The sequence below is a fragment of the Solea senegalensis genome, linkage group LG21, assembly GCF_019176455.1.
Source record: "Solea senegalensis isolate Sse05_10M linkage group LG21, IFAPA_SoseM_1, whole genome shotgun sequence".
NCBI classification, from domain to species: Eukaryota; Metazoa; Chordata; class Actinopteri; order Pleuronectiformes; family Soleidae; genus Solea; species Solea senegalensis.
The window spans coordinates 11,989,162-12,012,961 of NC_058040.1; the positions used below are offsets into that span (position 1 = coordinate 11,989,162).

The 23,800-nt window shown below is 40.2% G+C and overlaps 1 protein-coding gene across 2 annotated transcripts in view; it reads right to left on the reverse strand.

Moving 5' to 3' along the window:
* The window catches only part of LOC122758693 (spermatid perinuclear RNA binding protein), a 79,496-nt gene that overhangs the window by 25,711 nt on the left and 29,985 nt on the right, over positions 1 to 23,800 (reverse strand). For both annotated transcript variants that reach the window (XM_044012977.1, XM_044012976.1), the window contains exon 3: positions 9,084 to 9,266. In XM_044012977.1, coding sequence (XP_043868912.1) covers positions 9,084 to 9,086 — 3 coding nt within the window. In that variant the 5' untranslated portion in view covers positions 9,087 to 9,266. The remainder of the gene's footprint in view (positions 1 to 9,083; positions 9,267 to 23,800) is intronic.

Sequence of the window (23,800 nt, forward strand, 5' to 3'; positions counted from 1 at the left end):
GCGTTCACATTACAGCGCTCATAAAAATCGAAGTGATCCCTTTGGAATAACCTGTGTTCATGTTTTCATTTTTTTCTTCTTCTAAATGTAGGCACCGATCCTAATCTCAGTTTACGATTATGAGCAAGACAATCCCAGCTCACTGGACTTTAGTCAGTGAAACAAATCAAAACTCAAACTATCCATTGTGGGCTATTGTTAAAAAAAGAAAAGAAAATATAGTGGGAAAAGTGGTGGCCTCTATAGATATATAAAATACAAAAAGCTGCTTCTGTGGTGGTGAAAAACAGCAACATTGTCCACTTTGAATGCAATTATTTAATCTTCAATTCCTGCCTAAAGAAAACGCTATAAAATAATATCACAGAACAGTTTCAAAACAAATAAAAGTGAAAGGTAATAGTTTGGTCCAGTGTGAATAATCTCAGGAGAGCAGTTATTACTCTCTCAGGTTTGAGCTGCAGCCACTGGAAGAGCAAGTTTTGAGGTCATTGTTGCCTAAAGCGGTTCGACCAGTTATTAAATCCCTGGATTCACTGACTTTTTCCACCAGTGCTGTGAATGTTTACTGTGTGTGTGTGTGTGTGTGTGTGCACTGCAGATTAGATGTGTCTGTGTGTTATTAGCTCTGCAGCACACGTGCTTGTGGATACTTGGGGGTTTCACTTTTTTATGACACAATTACTGAAGAAAGACAGGAAATTCCACAGGGTTCAGATAGTTTAGAAGGTTAGTGTGTATTGTTATCTGTCATAGCATAACAAAAGTGTAACATACTGCACAATACACAATACAAACAGCACATTATAATGCTTTAGGGCTTTTATAATAAACAACAATATTCCAACAGTTGTATGATGTGTCCAAAATGATATATACATTATATCAACAAGAAGATTGAGGTCACTGTAGTTTTGATTTTGGTAATTTAGCAAAGCGGCAAACTTACGTTTATTTTCTTTAATCTTTCGAGAATAAAGTCATAATTACAATTCAAGCAAAAGCTCAGATTACTTATTTCGTAATACTATGGCTATTTTAATATTATGACTCTATTCTCTTAAAATGATGACCTTATTCTCTTAAATCATGTCCTTTTTCTTGCAATATTATGACTTTTTTAATATTATAACCTTATTCTCATAATATTAGGACTTTAATTTGTAATATTAAAACCTATCTCGTAATATTATGACTATTTTAACACTACGACTTTATTCCCGTCGTATTACAACTTTATTCTCATATTCCTGATAATATTACGACTTTATCCTCAAAACATTCGTTTTTTTTCCCTCTTCAGTTTGGCCCTAACACTCCGCCGTACTTTCTCCCTTCAGAAGTAAAACCACATTACATCACTAAAAGCAATTAAAAGCACGAGCGATCGCTGACATCATTCAGCGGTAACCTGAATCTGAAGGTGGAGCTGCACCTGTAATCATGAGAGGATATCACACACTGCCGCACGGCCTGAAGTGCATCACCCAGTTCAACATGAGGAGGCTGCTGCTCTCAACAAGCTGCAAAGTAGAACCTGCTTATCTCTGAAACACACATTTCCCTTTATTCACTTCACACACACACACACATGCACGCACGCACACACAAAAGGAAGCACACATCGGGCCGTGATAACCAACACTCTCACACACAGCAGCAGAGAGATGACCTTTTCAATGTAGTATGGATAGGGTGGTTTCGAGCAGTACTATCAATCTGCTTGAAATTCAAGGACCACCTACACACACGTGCGCGCACACACACACACACACACACACACACACACACACACCTAATTGAACAGGTGGCATTGTCTTTCAGCAGAGTGACTGAGATAAAGCCATCAACAGAATTGAGGACAAGCACTGCACAATCACTACAGCCGCACCAGCTCGCGTCAGTGTGTGTGTGTGTGTGTGTGTGTGTGCGGCGGCAACATTAGACGTCTCATCTGTGAGCGCACAAACACAGAGAGGGGAGTTTATGTGACTTAAAAATGCAATAATACAGTAAATCAATCAGTTTATTACATCATCACACCCTGTTTGGATCTTCATTACACGCATGGCTTGATTTGACATTCTGAGGCGATCGATACGTTTGGTGCGCACTGACATTTTGTTTCCAACAGGTCTTTATTAGCCATTATAAACCATCTGTCAAAGACATTAAGCCTCCTTATTCCACGGGCATGTGATGTGCAGAAATGTCGAAGCTGGTCTAATGTTGTTGAAGAAGGAAGGAAATAGTGAAAAGTAATGTTGATAATCAAGTAGATAATCAAGTTTCAAATGTGTAATATTTGGATTTGGGAATGTTTGTACACAAAAAAAAACCCCAACAAATTTTGTGAATGAAAAACCATTCAAAGATAAGAGGCAATTATAATGAACAGAGCAATTGTGACAGTTTGTACTACAGTGCATGTTGTGGTGTTTGTTGCTTTGTGAGGACATGTAAAGGGCTTTTTTTAGGGTTACTTATTGACTTACTTATCCCCATTACACTGTTTGGGGGGCATAGGGCAACAACAAAGTCTCTCTACTTTAATCCGTCTTTGGCCAACTTCTCTATGGTCTTGGATCTAAGTCTTATGAAGCTATGGAAATCAATCTTTGTCAGGGTTAAGACCTGGTTTTAGGGTTAGGGTTTGGGTTTAGGCACTTAGTTGTGATGGTTAAGGTTCGGCTAAGGGCTGAGGGAATGCATTATGTCTGTAAGGGTCCTCACTTTGAATGCTGTGCAAACGTGTGTGTGTGTTTGTGTACTTGTGTGGACCTTTTCTGGCTGGCACTGACCTTATCAGAACCACTAGGCACCATGGAGACCAAAACCTGGTCCTAAAGAGGCAGAAACTAATTCCTGAGGAATTGATTATGTTGCGGGCTAAAGTGTGCAATGCAGTTAGGTTAAGATTACGGTTAGACATGAACTGGTTATAGTTAAGATCAGGATAACACTGTCCAAAATAATAGAAATCAATATGGTTTGCTGAGGAGGAAAAGCTGTGCAAACCTCTGTGTGTGTGTGTGTGTGTGTGTGTGTGTGTGTGTGTGTTGTGTTATCACAGAGCGGTGATTAACAGACCAGCCGTTGTGAATTTTATGAGCCATAGCTAATGGGAGCTTCTGCAGTCATAAACCACATTGCGGGGAGAGAGTCTATGTATCTATGTGCGTGTTTGTTGATACTACTCGACCATGAGGGAGTTTCTGTCCAGCTGCTCTGATCACCATGTAAATCAGAGCATTTAGGGAGGACTCGCTGACAGGGGAGTTGACCCTGTTGGACTGGCATGGGCACAGATGTGTGATATTAAGACAGCTGATGTGATAAGTTAGTGTGTAACCAAGATACAAACTGATAGATGAGTTCAGTTGACACTAATTTGCAAGATTTGATTCAAAATTGCAGGGGAAAAAAATTTATTTCTATGCTTTACAACGTTGTCCTGATTTGAACTTTTTGCTGAAAGCTCAGATATTATTTTAATACTACAACTTTATTCTCGTAATATTAGGACTTAATTCTCGTAATATTCCGATTTGTTTCTCATAATAATATGACCTTTTTATCGCAATAAATTTTCGTAATACCACGACTTTATACTCGTAAATGACTTATGACTTTTTCTTGTAATATTATAACTTTTTAATATTACGACTTTATTCTTTATTCTAATAATATTCAAAAAAAGTTCTCATAATATATGACTGTTTTAATATTACGACTATTTCTCATAATACTCCGACTTTATTCTTGTAATATTAGGCCTTTTTTTTAATATTAAAACTATTTTAATATTATGACTTCATTCTCGTAATATTCCAACATTGTCCTGACTTGAACCTTTTGCTAAAAATGATTTCAGATCGTTGCTAACTGCTGCTGAATAAATCCAGGTTCAGGTGAGCTGAGGCAGTTTTTATTTGGACACATAAAATCCGTAACTCTACATATCCTAATTTTTGTTATCAGTGCTGTTGCAATCCGTGAGAAGCTAAGAAATGTATCCTCACACACTGACACACAAATACACACAAAACCTGTCAGACAACACCACAGTCGCCCTTGACTCTGCCCCGACCTTCACAGAGTGGAGGTCAGCCATATATTATGCACAGCACAGCGGTTTATGCGTGAGAGCGAGCGAGAGAGAGAGAGAGAGTAAGAATAAATCATAAATGATAGTTGCAAACACAAGGGATCTCACACCAGATGCTCGTAACCACCCTTAACTGTCACCAACATAAATTAAACAATGTCTAATTTAAGCACGCTTGACCTCACACTGGTCCTCAAGTGTAGATGTTAATAGCGCCGCTGTGTCTCCACATTTGACTGATGGTTCTGATTATATTTTAGTAGAACGTTGGTACAAAACGCCTCAAAACTGCCATAACTACCAAGGAAACAGAAGCAGACATGCAGGTAATTGTAAAATCCGAGCTGCCTGGGAGCCTCTGACTCACACCATGCATTTATCTGTGTGTGTGTGTGTGAGTGTGTGTTTACACATTCATATGCCATTGTTGCATGGTGCTCTTAGACCACACACACACACACACACACACTCACACACACACGCACACTTACCAATTACATTCCATTTCACGGTCCAGTGAGGCAAACAGGCTGGCAGGTCCGTGTTACATAACCACATTACACAGCATTTACAACTCACTGTGCACTAAACTTACATTCACACACGCACACAGACACACAGAGAAGAACAACAAACCGTTCAGAACGCACACTGACATATCTACACAGTACAATCAAAGACTACAGTGTCTCTCTCACACAGACACATCACTTCCATCACTTCTGTCCATTATCCTCCATCTTGTCCTTATTGCTCTGCAGCAGCAAAACCATTTCCCCCTCAAGGTGTTAGGTGTTATGAGTGGACATGTGCCGGACTGTCAGTGGCCACTACATCACTTTAGATGCTGCGGAATCCATTGACTTTCCCTCCTCCTCCTCCTCCTCCTCCTCCTCCTCCTGCCGCCTCGCCCCTGTCTCTCTCTCTCTGTGACCATCTGTTATAAATGAACATGACCCCAAGTCAAGGACAAGACTCACCGGGACGCGTTTACACCCGTGTGTCTTTGCGAGAAGTTTCACGGGAAACAAACAAACCACCGTGTGTTATTTTTAGAGCACCGTTTTACGAGCGCTGCACTCGTACCTGTGAGCTCTGAGTTTTAATAAGTCGGGTGCTGCAGGAGTACTAAGACGAACGAACACAGCACTATTGGCCACTTTCACACTAATGGACATCCTGGTTGTGTGTGTTTATAGGTCGCATATTCAGGCTTTAAAAAATGTGTATTTTTTCCGTCTTCTTATTGAGTCAGAGTTCTGATTTATTTTATATTGCATATTTTTGGTAGTGATATAAAGTAGCAATAATTGTGCCGAAGTCACAGAATTACACCCTTTTTTCTTTTCTTTTTTTTCATAAAAACAAGCCACTTTGAACTGTGACTTATTTTGCTCAGGTGTGTTTCTATAGTTTGTGAAAATCAGATTGTCTAGATTGTGTTGAAAAAAAGGATATAAGACACTCTATAATGCACATTCTTATGTTTAAAAAGCAGGCGGAAGGCTCTGTGTTCCAAGGGTTAAAGCAAGTTATAACATCAGATTAAGACAAAGTCACGTGTCTTTTCTTCAAATTTGATTATTTTTCTCATGCCCAGGTTATTTTTCTTTTTTAGGCACAAACTAAGAACAATTTTCGTGGAAATAAGACTTATTTTACTTTCTTGAAAATCAGTTTTTGCAGTGTGACGAAGAGACAATAACAGATGATACAGAAAGCAGCAGAAAGTTAAAGGGCAATGGAGGTGAGAAACCTGCAGGATATTAACCAGCATTAGAGCAAACTGAGGTTTGTTTGTACCGACAATGACAACGCAGACCACAACACCGTCATCAGTGAAGCCATTCTAAAACGCAGAAAAAACAAATAAAAAAAAAAAAACCCAGCAAAAAAAAGACTGTTTTAAAAGCAGTGGGTTGAGAGAATGTCACACCTCTTTAGCCCGAAATGAAACCGAGAAGAGCTGAAAGCGAAAAACGGAAAATTTGAAAACACACAAGCTGTGAGTGATGGGACAAACAACACGGCGACAAAACAAGAAAAAACACAACAACTCAGTGCCTTCTCTGTAACATCCAGCAGCCGAGGAGGAGGAGAAGGGTGTGGGGGGGGGGATTTCATTAAAAAATCATCCTGTGATTTATCTGCACTCTGCTTGGCAGGCGCAAGTCGCTGCAATTTGCCGTCCCCTTTTATTGTGCCCTTTGTGTGTCTGTCTCACACAGTCAGTCACACACAGACACACACATACAGTACTTTTGCAACTAAACAACAAGCAGGTCGTCACTCCTGTTTTTATATAAATATAGTATATGTGTGATAAAACCACAGAATAACAACATAATAGATCATGTTGTCTTGTGTCTGCAGAGATGACATTTATTTAAAGTCCGCCGTCATCAATCAAACCTTTAAATCAGCTGCTGCAAAATACAGTACAGCACGATGAGCGTTAATTTGTCTTTTTTTTGTCAGTTCCCACAGGTAATTGCAGAGTAAGCGCTCATCATTCTCACACCGCTCTCTGGAGTAAAATCACTCCACTACGACGACTGCTACTATTACTACTGCTCTCCTTCCCTGGTCAACCGTGCGACGAGCACAGTTTTTTACTGTTTCCACGCCTGCATTGAACTGTGCGCGTTTATCGTTGCTGCCGACACTTAAAGCTGCAGAGCGTCACCTTTAAACACAAACAAATGTCTGTTTTATTCAAACTAGTGTGGAATAAGTTCACCCGAAGCAGATTTAGCCTATCAGCTCCACGTGACTCTGAATGTGTTTCCTCAGCACAGGCGTGTTTTAATCTCATTTTGCCCATATTTACACACAGCACACAGGAAGTTTAAGACAAACAGAGGCAACGGCAAAACTGCGCTAGTTAAGTGAAAGAAGCACCCAGGAAATGTCTTAAAACCAGACTCTTCAGCAGTTTGATGCCTCTGTATACACACAAAAACTCCCTCAGTCAGGGCTGTTAGTCTTGCTTGACAGAGCCTGTTTGTTTCTTTTTACCAGAACCAAACAGACGGAGACTAATAACAATAAAATCAAAAAATGTTACCCTTAATTCTTCTATTCATCAATCAATGGTGGTTAATATTGTGTTTTTAAAACTATAAACTATCTATATTTAATACATTGTTAGTGTAAGCGTACATTAGGTTAGTGAAAAAAGTTTCCAGCTCAAAAAATTGGGGCACAAAAAGTTGACTATTCATAATTAAATAGCTAAATATCATTTGACTGTGTAGAGTGCAAAAAGATGTTTTTTTGTTATCTGTGGTCCTTTGCTCGCAGTAATTTGTCGCAGTGGTTTCAAAGGTTTTATTGCCCGTCCATAGAATATTGTGACCGCACTGCTAAAAGCGGATAAAATGACATTCCTCCGAGTCTAGACTTTCAATCACACGACTGAGTGCGAGTCTATGAAACGTAATAACGACCTCATTTCATAACCAAACGTGTGTCGCCTTTTTAAAAGCTGAGATTTAGTTACGTCTTCTTCTCCTAACACAGAAGAGGAGGAAGAAGAAGAGGAAGTGAAAGCGAAGCCAATGACACATAAGTGCATGACGATGTAAACAAATACTGTGGGCATGTGTATTCATTAAAAGCAGGAAGCTCGCGAAGACAATCGATGAAGGAGCTGTTTACGCGGTTTGTGCAGTGACACACTCGCCAAGGTCACTCCACAGTATATTTGCTGCATCACCATAACTGAAGACTCACTGTGTGCACACACACACACACACAGGAGCATGCACTTGTCTCATTATCTTGGTTATTTATGAGGTACACCATGTATCCTCTTCTGCAACGTCCAACATCAGCACCTTCAGCAAAATCTTATTTTCCTTCAATCATTCATCTTTCTCCTTCTTTCCTTTCCTTTCCTTTCCTTTCCTTTCCTTTCCCTTCCCCCCTTCAGTCCTCCCTCCCCTGCTCCTCCGTCCTCTTGTTCTAGTTTTTAATAATTCATCTTCTATCCTGCTTACTCCCTCTTGGGGAAAGGCTCCAACTGTCATGGGCCAAGACCATTAATCAATCCCTTGTCTTCCTTTCTCTCCCTCTCTTCCTTTCAGCTCTTCACCTCTGTTTTCTCCTCTAAATTCCCACTCTCTTTACTGCCTTCTGTATCCTTTTTTTTTTTTGCAAATCATTTATGCTTTAACAATCTTATCTGCTCCTACTTGTCATTCTCTCCCTCCACTGCACTCTGATCTTTGGAGCCATTTTTCTGTGCTGCTTTTGTGCCGTTAGGTATAAAAGAAAGTGCCTAAACTGTGCACTTACACCAATGAAAATACAGAAAGAATTGAGGCAGGAGGAAGTTCCACAACAAATCAAAACGTAATTACTAACATTCTCCTATGAGAATACATGGATCTTACAGAATAAAGACAGACATGTAACGAACCTAATGAATGACGGACAGTCAATTTGGAATTGCGCTGACCCAGGGTTCATTGTTTTTTTAACTTTGAATATCTGGCAGTTATTTGCACTTTACTGCATGTTAAAATAGTGTATTAACAATTTAAAATGAAGATGGAAATTGATTTTAGGGACAAAACACTGCAGTTATATGTGAACAACTGTCAAAATGGAAACTATATACGGCCGTTTTTTCCAACTCCCTCCTCTCTGGCAACAAAGACGCTGATTCGCCGTAAATATCACAATGTTGGCTTTCACCTGCCACTTCTCAGCTTTCAGATCTGAAAATGGTCCATCACGTTTTAAAATGATCATGCAAAGCGTAATGAAACTATTTTTTCTTTAAACATTTCAAGGCGCTACCTTCCACGTCTTTCTTCGCCTATTTTTTTTCCTCCATCTCTTTTGATAACGTTTGTTTGTCATGTCTATAGAGCACGTTGTCACACTCAACTGTTCCCTTACTCTGCAGCGGATCCATGTACACAACATCAGCAGCACCTATACAAACAGAGAGTGGAGCGTGTATTACCATGCCTGCAGGAGCAGTCGTCGCACGTCTCCTTCCTTTCTGACGCCCGCTTCCTGGAGTTGCCGGGCGTGTGTTGTGGGTGCAGAAAGCAAGGCTACCGGTCAGGATGTTGCTGCGCTGCTGTTGACCCTCTTCATGTGCTCTTCTGTCACTCTGGCCGCCACTCCTCGATAGGTTGTTCTTCTAAGAGACGGCGAGACAGAGTGGACGGATGAAAGGTTAATTAGTGCCTTAACAACCACAGGCGGAAGCCACCACAAGGGAATATTTCAGTGAATGTTAAAGCATTAGAACGTGGAGTGAAGTTGGTACAGGAAGGACAGGATCTACTCCCTGTTAGCACATAGACCGTATATGAAAATGGACAAAAACAAGTGTAGGACGAGGCCCAGAAGGAGCAGTTCAGCCACCAAGAGGCAAATAGAACTCTATGGGAGAATGAGCCTCAATGAGGTCCATTGAGACTCAGTGGACTCAATCACTAGCTTCAGCTCTTTTTCAAAAGAACACAAGGCCAATTTAGTAAATGATGTTCCCATTTAGAGGAGAATAGATGATGAAGCAAGGTCAACATGGTCAAAAACTGTTTTCCACTCGGAAGATGACATCCATTTTAGCACTCAGCTCTCTGTGTGTGTGTGTGTGTGTGTGTGTGTGTGTGAGAGTGTATCTCTCTCTCTCTCTCACACACACACACACACACACAGTTTTCTCAGCAGGGGTGCAGTTCCTGTCCTTTAGTACGAGATCTGAAAGAATGGCAGATCATGTAGAGACAGACATGTGGACACGTACGCACACACACACACACACACACGCACAGAGACCTTCATTCATTTTTCATCAGCTGGCGAGAGTCAGAGGGAGGGCCGTGTAACACAGACATCTACTTGTTTTCATACACTGGGTTACACACTTACGCTTAACCAACCTTCGACCACACACTCACACACATAAACACATAAACACACACAGGTTTGCTTCTTAGGACACTGCGACAGCTTAAACAAAGTGTTATCCCTAACCTTCACTATAACCAGTTAATGCACCGTCATGATATTATTCAGGCCGTCTGGATTTATTTAGATTTTATGGGTTAAGGATTGTCAAAACATGTTCAATAAGTGAGTTTTACGTTCCGTAGAAGTCATGACGGGCTCCCGTAACAACAAGTGTATGGGTGCAGAGTTAAGCTGTTTCTCTGCTTTCCAACTAGTTTCTTTTAGATATCACAAACTCTCGGGTCACGAGAAGCACGTACGCCAAACAGGATGGTAACAGAGGGGTTAAGAAGAAGATAAACACCAAATATTTGATGTATAAGACTAATTCTAATTTTCTAATTTCTTTTTTTCACATCGATTTTCTAGTGAATTAAAGACATAGTTGACGCGATTAAAAAACAGCCATGCTACTAATCTTTACTTAATTAGTTGACGTTTTACACAAACCACATTGAGGTCAACTGTGACCGCTCACACCAAACATCTGCTCGTTTTATCGGCGCAGAGCAAACCAAGGTGAACAGATACACGCCACAGAGTTCCCATTCACAACATTAAATGTCAACAGTATCACGACACACGTTTGGTCACACTCAAACCACAGAAATGACATTTATAGAACCACGCATGTGTCTCTCTCTCTGTGTGTGTGTGCGTGTCCATATTTAACAGTGTATAAGATGATTATCTTTAAAGTCTGGCGAAAAACACAATGACGATGAGAGACAGCAACGACAAACTTTAAAGTCTAAATGTCATAAATAAATGAAATTAGTAAAACAAATGCAGGTAGAAAAGACTGGGGTCTGGTAGGAATACACTACATTAAAATATGAAATGAACTTCATTTGAAGCGTTTAGATGTTTAATCAAAGTAGAAATACCGTTTCAAAACGAGAATGGCTGCCAAATATAACACATTAGTGAATTACCTCTTTGAGTTTAATCGGAAATTAAATTAGCCATATAGTGCACTCATGTGGGGGAATCACACACACACACACACACACACACTGATAAAGCACAGGATTGCTGAATTATCAAAGGAGTTGTCTTTTATTTACACTCCATAACTGGCTGATAAATAACAATGTCTCCCTAGTGTGTTCAGTATCTCATCACCCGCTCACTTCTATCTGGATCCTGACAGAAGATAAACACACAGACACCGGCTGGTCTCCTCAGGTGGAGCACGTAGACCTGCAGGAGGATTAGACTGTGGTATCGTTGCAGCCTCTCGGGACAGAAGAATTTGAGAGGCGATGCGGAAGAAATTGAGAAAATTGGAAATAAGCGTGGACTGGAGCGACAGGACAAAGAGGCAAACTGCGAAAGAGTCGGGAGAATGCAGAGCCGTGCGAGGGGGACGGACGGAGGGGCGGACGGAGGGGGAATCAGATAAACAACAACACCTGATATTGAGCCGGCCCCTCAGACTCCACCAGTGGCTGCTCCTCATTTTCTCTCCATCGGTTCCTCGCGCAGCCAGTGGCCGCCAAGTCTGCCACACTGACAATTACCTCCTCAACACAGCTGGCAGGGACTGAGTCTGTGTTTTGCCAAACCTTACAGCCAACACTTTTCACGGGGATCTCTTCTAACATGTATTGCAGACTTGGGAGTATAGACACATGATTACAGTGTATGCTCACACACCACACACACACATACAGGCACAAACACCCTGCCAAGAGGCATAATAACAATGTGCCAGCCCTCATTCGATTCTCATTATAAGAGCAATCCGATGATAGACAACACCAGAGATTCCCTGCATTTGTTTTCCTCCCGCGACACTTTCCTCCTCATTTTTCTTCAAATGTCCAGCGTTGTAAGGACGAGGGACGTCTAACAAACCAAGGACTTCTCCACTCGCATTTCCCAAATGTGTCAATGCCCTAAAGTGGCCTTAATATACGAGAAAAGAACGTTATTCTTTTTTTTCTTTTGCACTCTAAGCTGTAGGCGGCTGCAGAAACACGGCGGTGCAAGCTGGCAGCCTCTGTAAAGTACAAATAAAAGGTTCATTCCAAGCCAACAAAATCCCAATTATTCGAGAAAGAAAAAACAAACAAAAAAAATACAATAAAACACAATAGAATCCCATTTGAATCCACGCTTAAATGAATGGAGAGAAGAGGAATAACGTGGCCTACAGGGAACCCACTCTCCTCTGTCTGCCACTGGGACTGCGGGTGACCAAGGTGACTGTATCTCACATGGTTTGCCTGTTGTATTTGCCCATTTGTTCATAAATCCCCCCGTGGCTTTGTCTTCCGCTGGCCCACAACTGACCAATTATTACATTTCTCTCAGCAGCCACCAGCCCTCTATATCTCTTTTTTTGAGCAACCTCCCACTGGTCTCCATTCTCTGAATTTTTTTTCTGCTTTTCTCTTTTTACACACCATCCTTGTGGACCATTCATGTGTGATCGTGTGGTTTCCTCCTCAGAGAGAGAGAGGGAGAGAGAGAGAGAGAGAGAGAGAGGAAGGGAGGAAAGAAAAAGAAACCCTGCCAGAATCCCTGTCTAATTAACGCTTGTGGTGGCTGGACATGGACATTAGCATGCACACACACACACACACACACACATAACACAAACTTGCACACAGTGCACAAAGACATACGTAGAGAGGCTCGCACCATCACCTCTATTTGCATGGCTCTGTAGTTATTGAATAGATTTCACTAAGTTTATGCATACGGGAAACACACACACACACACACACACACACACCTCTCCTTCCCTGCTCAGAGCTGGTGATTACATCCTGTTTTCCCCGCGGAGATGAAACGCATCGAGCAGAGGATAAGAAACGAGGGATGGAAACTGATTGAATGATGAGTGAGTGATAGCAGAGCTGGGGAATTTGCTGATATAGCTTTTGAGCGGCAATTTACACCTTCCTCGTCCGATAACCATCAAAGTGAGATGAAGGGCGGGGTGGGGAGAATGGAGCGAGACAGGAGGAGACTGACAAAAGCCATGGAGAGAAAGCGCTAATTAGTGCTGTATGAGATTATTTTCACAGTCTATTCCTCAACATTTCCTATTTTCAGTTGAGCGTCGAAAGGAGATTATCAGACGTTTGAATCGTTCTGCTTTCCAGCTCCATGAAATCTCGTGTTGTGGCAGATTTAACAAGCAGCCACATGCGGATTCCCTAATCAAAGACTACAATACATTATATTTTTTCATCCCTTTTCTATATGAACTACATTACATATTATAATATAAAGACTTGCATGTTTTATTTTGTGAGTTTCTGTTTAAGATAAGATGTTTATTGTCATTGTGCAACAGAATGCTAAACCTCCCTATGCCTAAGGAAAAAAACCCTATATACAAAAGAATAATAATAATACAAAATGAGAATAATAAATAAATGTTGTTTGACGAATTAACATCTAAGTTCGGGAGACTTTCAACAGACTTTCACTCAAATAATTCTGCACTTGGCACTTACACCTGTGCAGCTGCACAACGTCGTTTAGCTTTTGAGCTTAAGCCATTTGGCAGACGATGATGAATGCTGTTTAAATGCACAGTATGTATTTCTGTGCTGCTGGGGTGGTTTGTTTGTTTTTATCAGTCACAACGATAACAGAAGTAGTTTGAAAACATCGTTAAAGTGACGTGGAATTGGTCGTCGAGGGAGAGATTTGTTGTCACGACCAACAATTAGTGACAAATGCACAATAAAGTGCAAAAACGACACTGGCTAACGAGTAGTACCAAATATTTCCTTCTGTACTCTGATAGAGGGTTTGCTTTGGAAGTTATAGTTGTCATATTCTGTGTGTTTAATGATAGATGTGGAGCGTGTGAGGAAACATATGAAGGAGAGTGTTTGCACTGTACTTTTCTGCCTTTTCTGGCATTAAATTCAGTCAAAATGATAATGTCCTTAAAATGTCCCAAAATGAAACAGTCCATTTCCTTTTATATAAATATGGATTTCTGTTTTGGAAAATGAAAGTACAATTTTTTTGATATTTTAACGGATAAATGTCACATGTTACACGTTTGAAATATCCTGAGTTAACATTATCATGTGCTTGCAGCTCTCTGTGTGTGTTAGTCCCAGCTCTTTCCCTGCTGTCACATGTCACCGGTGACCTGACACTGTGCAGCCCAGTGAAGCAGGCGATGGAGCTGATCATGTTTAAGAGAAACAAGGTGGTAAAAATATGGCTGAGAAAAGGTCTGTGTGGTATTTTTATTTTTTTATTTTATTATTTCAGAGTTATAAATGTTGGTTTTTCTCCCATAATAATAACTATTTCGAGCAAAGACATTTTTAGCCATGTGCACACCAACAACTATTTCTGATCCATCATGTTTGCACGTTCATTATCGTCTCCAATGGCTATTTGGGCGTCTGAGATGCCAGTGTGCTCCATACAGACTTGTGTGTGTGTGTGTGTGTGTGTGTGTGTGTGTGTGTGTGGTTGACTCCTGCAGTTACTCAATGTTCTTCTTTCACACTAAAATTAGCAAAGTATTCTCTGGATTTTCAAACCAAGGTGAAGCCTGTAAAAATTCCTTGGTGTGCCTTGTATTTGTTTTGTTTTTTTTCACCCTTGCATCCGAGCATGAATTATGACATCCCATAATGTGTGCCAGAAACAAAACCAGTTCAACGACTCCACAACTCTCAAACTTAAATTGCTATCATCTATTATCTTTAAACCGATCGTTCAGAGTGTAAACAGCACTGAATATCGTTTATTTCATCACTTGGGTCACGTAGATAGATGCAACAAACGATACCAGAGCTCCGTCCCAGATTTCAAAAAGGACAGATCGCTACGCTATCGACTGGAAGATCGATGTGCGTCGTGTTGTCGTGTTAAACTGATTTTTTGTTTGACCTGCGAGAAGACGCGACAGTCCAATAATCAACCAGAGAATCTGAAACTACTTTCACACGTCGCAGTGTCACTTGCAGCGTTATCAGCACTCGCTGTGCAAGTTTTAATTACATTTTAATTCTGAGCCTCCTCCTTTTATTGACATTAGTGCGGTAGAGTTGGGGAATAAAACACCACCACCTTTGAAAATCCATACATTTTAACCGTATCCGTGCATAAGAGTGTGCTGCGTGTGCTGTATTTATTTTTCACTATACCGTTTCACAGTGTACTTGACTCATTAGTCAGCTCCTGCTATACGATTGGTGGGAATCAGTGGTTACTGGTGCCGTCACGTTTGCATCTGGGAAACTGTCTGCAGAAGTGTGTGTGTGTGTGTGTGTGTGTGTGTAATGAATGTGACATACAGGCAGGCACAGACACAGGCACGCACGAATAATGAAACTCCTAAGAGCAAGTGGTGCAAATAAACCGAATGGATGCAGAAACACGTTCCCATAGACCTCTGTCACTGCACCTCTGCTGTGAAGAAGCATGGTGCATACATATGTACAAGCAAGGAGAGACAGAGAGAGAGTCTCTGTTCTTATCAAAACAGAAAACACTGTATGTGCTTGAAATTTGATTGAAGATTTTTAAGGTCTTCGTTTCAAACGCCCTATTTCTCACACTTTTCCTCTTTGCTATTCAAACTCCATCTCTCCTCAAACCTAATGACATCTCATTTCCCCCATCTGTCCTTTTCCATTTCCTCATATTGTGGATTTCTTTTCATCATTTACTTCTGCTGCCAGGAGAGAGCATCATTACAGTGGTGGAGAGCGTAGTCAACAGACTTAAACTGACTACAACCAGGCTGACTTACACAGAAATTGGAATAATTTAAGAGTATAAGCTCAGGCTGGAGAGAGAACACCATCTTTTTTATTGGCACATGATAAAATAGGAGAAAAGTGTCTCGCAATTTTCCGGTTATTGTGAGTGTATGACCTTCAGTGTATGCACTGAGTGTATGCACCCATGGTAAACTTGCTGTGGGAATAATACACAACATCCTGGGGGTGTGTGTTTATAGGTCATATATTCACTTTTTTTTCATTGTCTGATGTGTTGTTAAAGTCAAAGTTATGATTAACTTTATATTGCATTTTTAGTAGTGATGGAAAGTAGCAATAGTTTTGCAGAAGTCACAAAATAGAGCGTTTTTCTTTCCTTTTAGTTCATAAAACGAGCCAAGTGAACTTTGAACTGTGACGTTTTTACAAATTTCACAGATTCAAACCGTTTTTTGATTTTCTTTTAGTAGTTTTTATATAGTTGGCGAAAATGAATTATTAGGTTGGTTATAGGTTGTGCTGAAAAAAAGGAAATAAGAAACTCTATATTGCACATTCTTACAGCCTCTGTATACTGTACGTTAACATAGTAATGTAAAAAAGCAGCCGAAATGCTCTGAGTTGTAAGGGTTAAAAGCTCCACAAATGCCAAAAATGAAGGATCGCATTGTAGAAAAAAGGAATATCCTGATTATTTATGACATAAATAACACATAACCCAATCCCATAAAAACACGAGAAGAAGGAAAAGACGGATGTGAAAGCAACCAGTAGCAGAAACTGAGGGCTTTGACTTTCAGAACAAAGAGAAACACAAAAACACATTAAAGGGGAAACCATTTAGTCAGTCACAGTGTATTTCTTAAGGTATCATGGCCGGAGGCAAAGGCTGGACGTTCTGACCCGCTTTTTCTTGTACCTCATTCGAGTCCATTTATCAAGGAGCTGGGAAAAAAACCCGATAAGTGGGCAGGTCAAAGTTACAACTGCGGAGGCTGCAGTCAGCATGACCTGCAGCCAAACGAAGAGCCTGTATTTCACTGCCTCAGACTGCCCCCACCCCTATTAATCCACTTGCTCCATCAGTAAATAGTGACTTGTAGTTCATAAAAAAAATGTGTAGTTCACTTCACCAATCCCTCAAAGAGAGATCCAACGGCTGAGCTTTGATTTACCGGTTCTTTATGTTTTGAAACTGCAGATACAAATAAAGGGCTGGGTATCAACTTCACTCTGTTTTTTTTGGTATTGACCAAACTTCCTCTGTATCACTCACAGGTCTTGTCGTTCCATATCAAATTTCAGTATGCAGTCCTCAAGATTAGGGCTGCCACTTTTGTAATCTGGAAATTTCAATATCTGCTTGAATTTGGGGCGGAAAGGTCACACATGATCCTGTTGTGACCTTAGATTACTTTGAATTCAATATAAAAATAAGACGGTAATGATACGTTGCTCTGAAAAGTGATGTGTGGAAGTATTTTTCAGGTTTTTCATTGTAGAAGCTCATTCCTAAAGGAAAAGAGCAAAAGACGGGGCTTAATATCTGTGTTGTGTACACAGGTACATCAAGAAGATCCAAAGTGAGACGACACATTTAACACTTGAGAGCAGAAAGTTGCACTGTGTGTGAACACTTTGGTAAAACAGCAATCGGTATCAAAGTCCAGATGTTGATATCGATACCATCTAGAAAACATAGATATATATAGAAATCAATATGCAGCCCACAAATCTGCACAAAAACACCATACACATAAAATGGCTGCTGTAAAACAGTAAGAACCTATAAGCAATCACATTTGTTGGTCACAGTGGAGATAAAATTAGGAGGAAATAACATGCTGGAGACTATTATACCTGCATTAAGTCTCATTAATGCAACACTATGCAGAAGGCTCGACACATGCTCGACTGAACTGAATATCAGAACAAAGGACACCAGGGAAACGGTGTCACGGGTGTGAGCAGGTCCATAATGGTGCCGTTTTGTATTGTCTTGTTTCATTTCCTGTCACTTCCATGTGGCATTTCTCTCCAGGCTACAAAATGTATGTGTGGATAATAAACATAAATTCTCTCCCTCTCTCTCTCTCTTAATGTCCCTGTTTACCTTCTCTTTTTTTTGTTCTTCATTCCAAGCATTTGGCATGAAAAGAACGGTGCGACAACAGTGAGGACAATTGCCGATTGCAACCCGAAAACACGTCAGGAATAAGCTCATTAAAGCATGAGGCATTTGTTTAAAACTGTGGCTGTTTCGCTGCTGCTGCTGGTTCTCATTACGTTTAATCAGGGACGTTTACACGCGGGACTAAAGGTGAATGCAATTTAGACTCTAATAGAACAGAGAGCAAGAAGAGCCACTTATTACTTACACTTTGGATTGGACTCTAATGAAATGTGTGTATGCAGGACGCGGTTGTGCATTATGAAACAAGTGTTTATGTTTCATACTGTTTTATCAGAGATACTATTTTTGCTTTGTGGAAAAATTCATGAAATTCATAAATTCAATGTATTAACATTTGTGCTATCGGAAAAATTCAACAACGGTTTCTGGAAGCTGAAAGTTGCAAGTCAAATCCAACATTTGGTTATTACGGCAACTACAGTGTTTTTTTTCTAAATAAACGTTTAATTTTTCTTCATTTTAAATTGTTAATACACTCATTTAAAATGCAGTCAAGTTATCCTGGAAACATTGGGCAAAGGCAAAGGTTACAGAATCATTTTCTGGTCCTTTCATGGTTAAAATAAGCAAAAAGATAGACATTCTGAGGCTTAGGTCTTTACAGGTGTTTTCAATAGTGGAAGAATAGACTTTTTAGTCACTCACATGTCTACTGCTTTATTTTCCACATGAGGGTCACGGGGAGCAGGAGCCAGTCCCAGCTGACATATGAGGGCGAAAGTCGAGGTGCATCCTGGACAGGTCACCAGTCCATCACAGGACCAAGCAACCATTCACTCTCACATTCACCCCCACGGACAGTTTAGAGAGTATAATTAACCTAAGTTGCTGCCTTGTGGCCCTGTGATACATTTATTTACTGATAGTAGGGGGACAATGACCCACTACAGTGGGTCATATACTGTACATGAAATAGAGTGTGTGTTATAAAGAGAAACCTAAATGGAGAGATTCATGTTGTGAACAAGTGAACATGATTCTTCTCGGTATCAAAGTGTACACCCCCTGGTTCAACACAAACACACACACACACACACACACGCACACACACACACACAAAAGCAATTACTTCATGCCGGCGACTATCACACTGATTTCCCCCCAGATCCCAACGTTTGCACCTGGTCTGTTTCACTTTATCTCAGCTCCCTCTCCTCTCTAATGTTTTCAGTGCTGTTATTAAGTCCTGTTGCACTCTTTCAGGTATTACATTAGACTTACTGCCACATTCAATTTCAGTCTTTATTCATCCTTATTTATTATGTTGCTTCTTCTGAGATAATATATCATATGCTAACACAATCGCTGTGTGTTTTTTATTTACAGAATTTGGAGAAAAATCCAAAGATGTTAGTGGAAGAAACTTCAAAAGTGCCGTCTGATCTTCAGTTCAGGTGATCATGTGACACAACACAGATTGCTGCTTGTGTTTGTCCTCATTCATTCATTCATAACATGCAAACCATCCATTTTTAGGGATAACTGATGGCCCAGCTGTTGTGATAACTGAAATACCACAAGTGCATTAGGGCTGAACAATTAATCGAAACTTTATCAAAACCTCAATATTGCCTGCTGCAAAATGTGTGTCAAAATAGAATTTTTTGACAAATGATTGTCTTGATCCCCGTGTGTGCGTGGGTTCTCTCCGGGTACTCTGGCTTCCTCCCACAGTCCAAAAACATGCAACGTGGGGATTAGGTAAATTGGACACTCTAAATTGACCATAGGAGTGAGTGTGAGTGTCTCTATCTGTGTGTGGCCCTGCGATGGACTGGCGAACTGTCCAGGGTGTACCCCGCCTATCGCCCGATGTAGCTGAGATTGGCACAGCACCCCCCGCGACCCTCTGGTGGAGGATAAAGCGCTAGATGATGACTGACTGACTGATTATCTTGATCTTCAATTGTTTTGAATTAAAGGCAAACCTTTACAAATGAAAATAAAATATGTAAATATAATAATGTATCAGTCAAAATGGGTCAAAGGCCACTCAGGGACCTTAATTAGTGCATTACAATAACATTTTGTTTTCTCCATAAATGGATGTGATTTAAAATGTAGTTAAAGTACCATACTTCCAAAAAAAAATAATAAACACACACACATAAAAAAAAACCCCATCTGGCCCTAAAGTCCATCTCTAGGCGATGCCGCTAACTGTGATTAAACTGACAACAACGTTAGTTATGAAAGCCGCTGCTCTTAGTCAGCTGTAACCAGTTTGTTTCTCACTCCTCCCCTGCAGTGGTGGGCAACACTTTTCCAACACATCCCTCAGAGGATCGCACTAAATAATTGAACGCGCTACATCACGCTAACCTCTCTAATGCGACGGCTGGAAATGCTTCTCTTTGGCAAGACATCTGATGTCAGATGGTATTGATGACGAGGCTGTTCTCAGCTGGTTTTATAGCCAAAACACCCCCCGTCAAACAAATCCTCACCTTTAGCAGCATAATATATATATATTTATATATATATATATATATATATATATATATATATATATATATATATATACATATATATATATATGTATATATATATACTTGAAAAGTCAGTCATGAGATTTTACACACACACATATATATATATAAATATGTAAATATGCAGTGCCGCATAGTCCTGCTCATTCTAACGTTGCACTTGCAATTCTTTACTTTGAGTTAAAAGCATTGTCTAATGAGGGAGACACTAAATGCAATTCCGACTGCAAATGCCTAGTAATCCCATAAAATGTACCGAGGTATTACATCATCTCCACCACCTGAGTGCCCATTTAATCTTTTACATGAGACTTGTCAAAGTCTTACATCACTTAAAGTGCTCTCTAAACTCTCTCGGTGCACTGTTTGCATTTTTTTTGCACTTTACCTTCCCAGCATACATTGAGATATCTTAGCTTTTATTACCCTGGTGTCCCGAGGAATAATATTGACCAGCAGCATCTCCTTTTTTAATAAGAGGCGTCCTGCAGCTTAGAGAAAGGAAAATGGACATTTATCGTGAGAATCTGGAATATTATGAGTCAGTTTTGTCCAACTCATTACGAGGATTAAATTGGCCAGTAATTCCTGATTAAACCTGATTAAATGAGAAGAGACCTGATAAATCAAGATAAATGATTTTTCCTTACATCCATTGATTGAGATTGGTATTTTAATCTATATTAACGGCAAAACAAGGTCAGATTACATTTTATTGAGCCCAGGCATTGATTTCTGTGACTGATGAGCTTCTTTTAGTTACCATTCTCACTCTTGCCTTTCTATACTTAGGCATTGGCTTTCCTTTGACCCAGTCATCAATTATTACCCTGAATGAAATGACACCCTGACGTATGAGCCATGGACGTGCATGTCCGCGGTTTGCCTCGCAAAGAACTCGCTCTCTTACCCCTGCGTGTGTTTTAATTTACGACACTTCGTTTTGACTGGGTCCAGGTGAAGGCCAGGGGAGGTCAGAGCAGGGAGTATTGATGAGACGGTGAAAAAACAGAGAAAATGCTGATGTAGCCACTGCGAGGGAAATAGATAACACTGACAGGGGAGTGTAACTCTCCTCGGTCGATTATTAAAATGGAGAAAGCTGCATGTGTGTGTACAGATTCTGCTGACTATCTATCTGTCTGTCTGTCTGTCTGTCTATCTATCTATCTATCTATCTATCTGTTAGCTTAAAGTTAGCTAAAAGAAGACATTGCTATCGATCTATCTTGAAGCTGCAATTAGCAAATCATAAAAGCTGTAATTAATGTTTTTGCTACGGCTATTAATTGATTATTAACTGGTGATTACAAAACAATCAAGGACATCATTTTTTTTAACACAGATCTACATTTTTCCAACATGTTCTGGATTTTATGGACAAAACAACAACAACTATATCCTTAAGTTGTCATTCTCACATTAGAGTGTAGTACTTTTATCTTTAATAGTGTCATCTTAGCCAAATTGTTCAGCCCTGTCTCTCTGTCCATCTGTCTGACACCGGATTTCAGGTACACCTGTCACTTCCTTTGGTTACCTTACTTTTAAACTGAAAGCTGCCATGTACACAATTAAATAGGGTTCCGTTTCTCTGTGCCAGAAATGCTGCAGCTTTGTGTGTGTGTGGGCGCGCTTGTGTGTGTGCGCGTGCGTGCACTAAGCTCCTGCTGCGCTGATTTCAGCAGGAACAGATGGTCCTGCCATGGCTCTGTCTCAGCTCTACAGTCTGTGAGAAGACGTGTGAACGTGCATACGTGTGTGCATGTGTGTGTGTGTGTACTCTGCTGGTTCCCCCCCCCTGCTTTTATGTCACATTCTACACAAATACACACTACCAGCACCCAAACACCTAAGTCGACTGTTGCAGTGTAAGTGATCCCTCTGGTCTTTGGCCTACTTTGTCCGTTCCATTGACACTTAAGAGTCTTAATCCTGCTTAAAAAGGCTCTTGGCTGCTTAAGCTCAGGTTTGCTGTTTGTGTGCATGTGTAAATTAACTGGAACCTATATTCACAGAAATGCTTGATAAAGTGAAGAGAGGACGATGTATTACGAGCACACAGCATGCACAACTATGAAATTCTCAATTCATTCCCCTTTTTAGAGCATACAAGTTTCAAAATATTGTTATTATGATATTGTTATTAACACATTTATGGACTAATTACATTAAAAGGTAATCAGATTCTTCAATCCTTTAACACCGAGCGTATTGCGGGAGACACGTTCACGCAAGCGCACTTTGCATTACCGTAATTACGCGACAGTTTGTGCTATCGGAAAATTCCTTCGTTTCTGAAAACTGAGAAGTTGAACGTCAAAGCCATATATATGGTTATTATGGTAATTCCACTCGTGCTGTTGCAAGAAGCCGGCAAATCAGTGTGTTTTTTGCCTGTACATTGTTTCCATTTTGTTGGCCTGTTTTTGGACATTGAGACAAAAACTTAATTTTTTTTTTTATTTTAAATATATTTTATACTGTTACAATTTCAAATTGAACACAACTACAGATTTTTAAATAACATGCAGTAATAACTGCCAGATATTGACAGTTATTCGGGGGGGTATTAATAAAAGCACTTACTTGCAGGACATTTTATGGCCTTTTTGTGGTTAAAATGAGCAACAAAAAAAAAGTCCAGGTGGACATTTTGAGGCTTATGTGTTAAAGGGGGTAAATAGACAATATGAGGTGATAAAATAAAGTGTAACTGCATTCATCTAGGTGACACTTGAGGTATTAAGACCTGACACTAGTATCAGGGTGATGTCAAACCCAAAACCAAGAAAACACATGACATCAAATGTTGCAGAAACCCTCCAAATTAAGAAACACTGAGAGCACAAGGACAGCTCAGGTTATCCAGATGCGCACTAATTCCCTAATGTGTTTCTGCTCCACAACAAAAAAACAAAAACTACACACTACTGCAGCAAACACACAGGCGTAGTACTACTTGGTATCCCTGTGATGTGGCACACTCACTCAATTTTCCTCAATAAAAGCAGCATTACAGTGGGTCCAGATTAGTAGATTACTGAGACGCATTACAAAAGCCAAATTGCATTGCAGGATTAAGTATATTTAAGGATTTAGCTTCAGAGAATGGACTGGAAATGATATTTTTTTATGTTCTGGGGCATCAATGGACATAGAACAACCTCAGGGACTTGCGGGCGTGTCTTGTCATTCTGTCTCCTTCCTGTTTTTCTGGTTTTACACAGTATGCACTCTTTGTAAGCACAACCCTCCGCCAATCTACAGTGATTTAGCAGGAGCTGAGTGACTCCATTCATTCCAGGTCAAATTT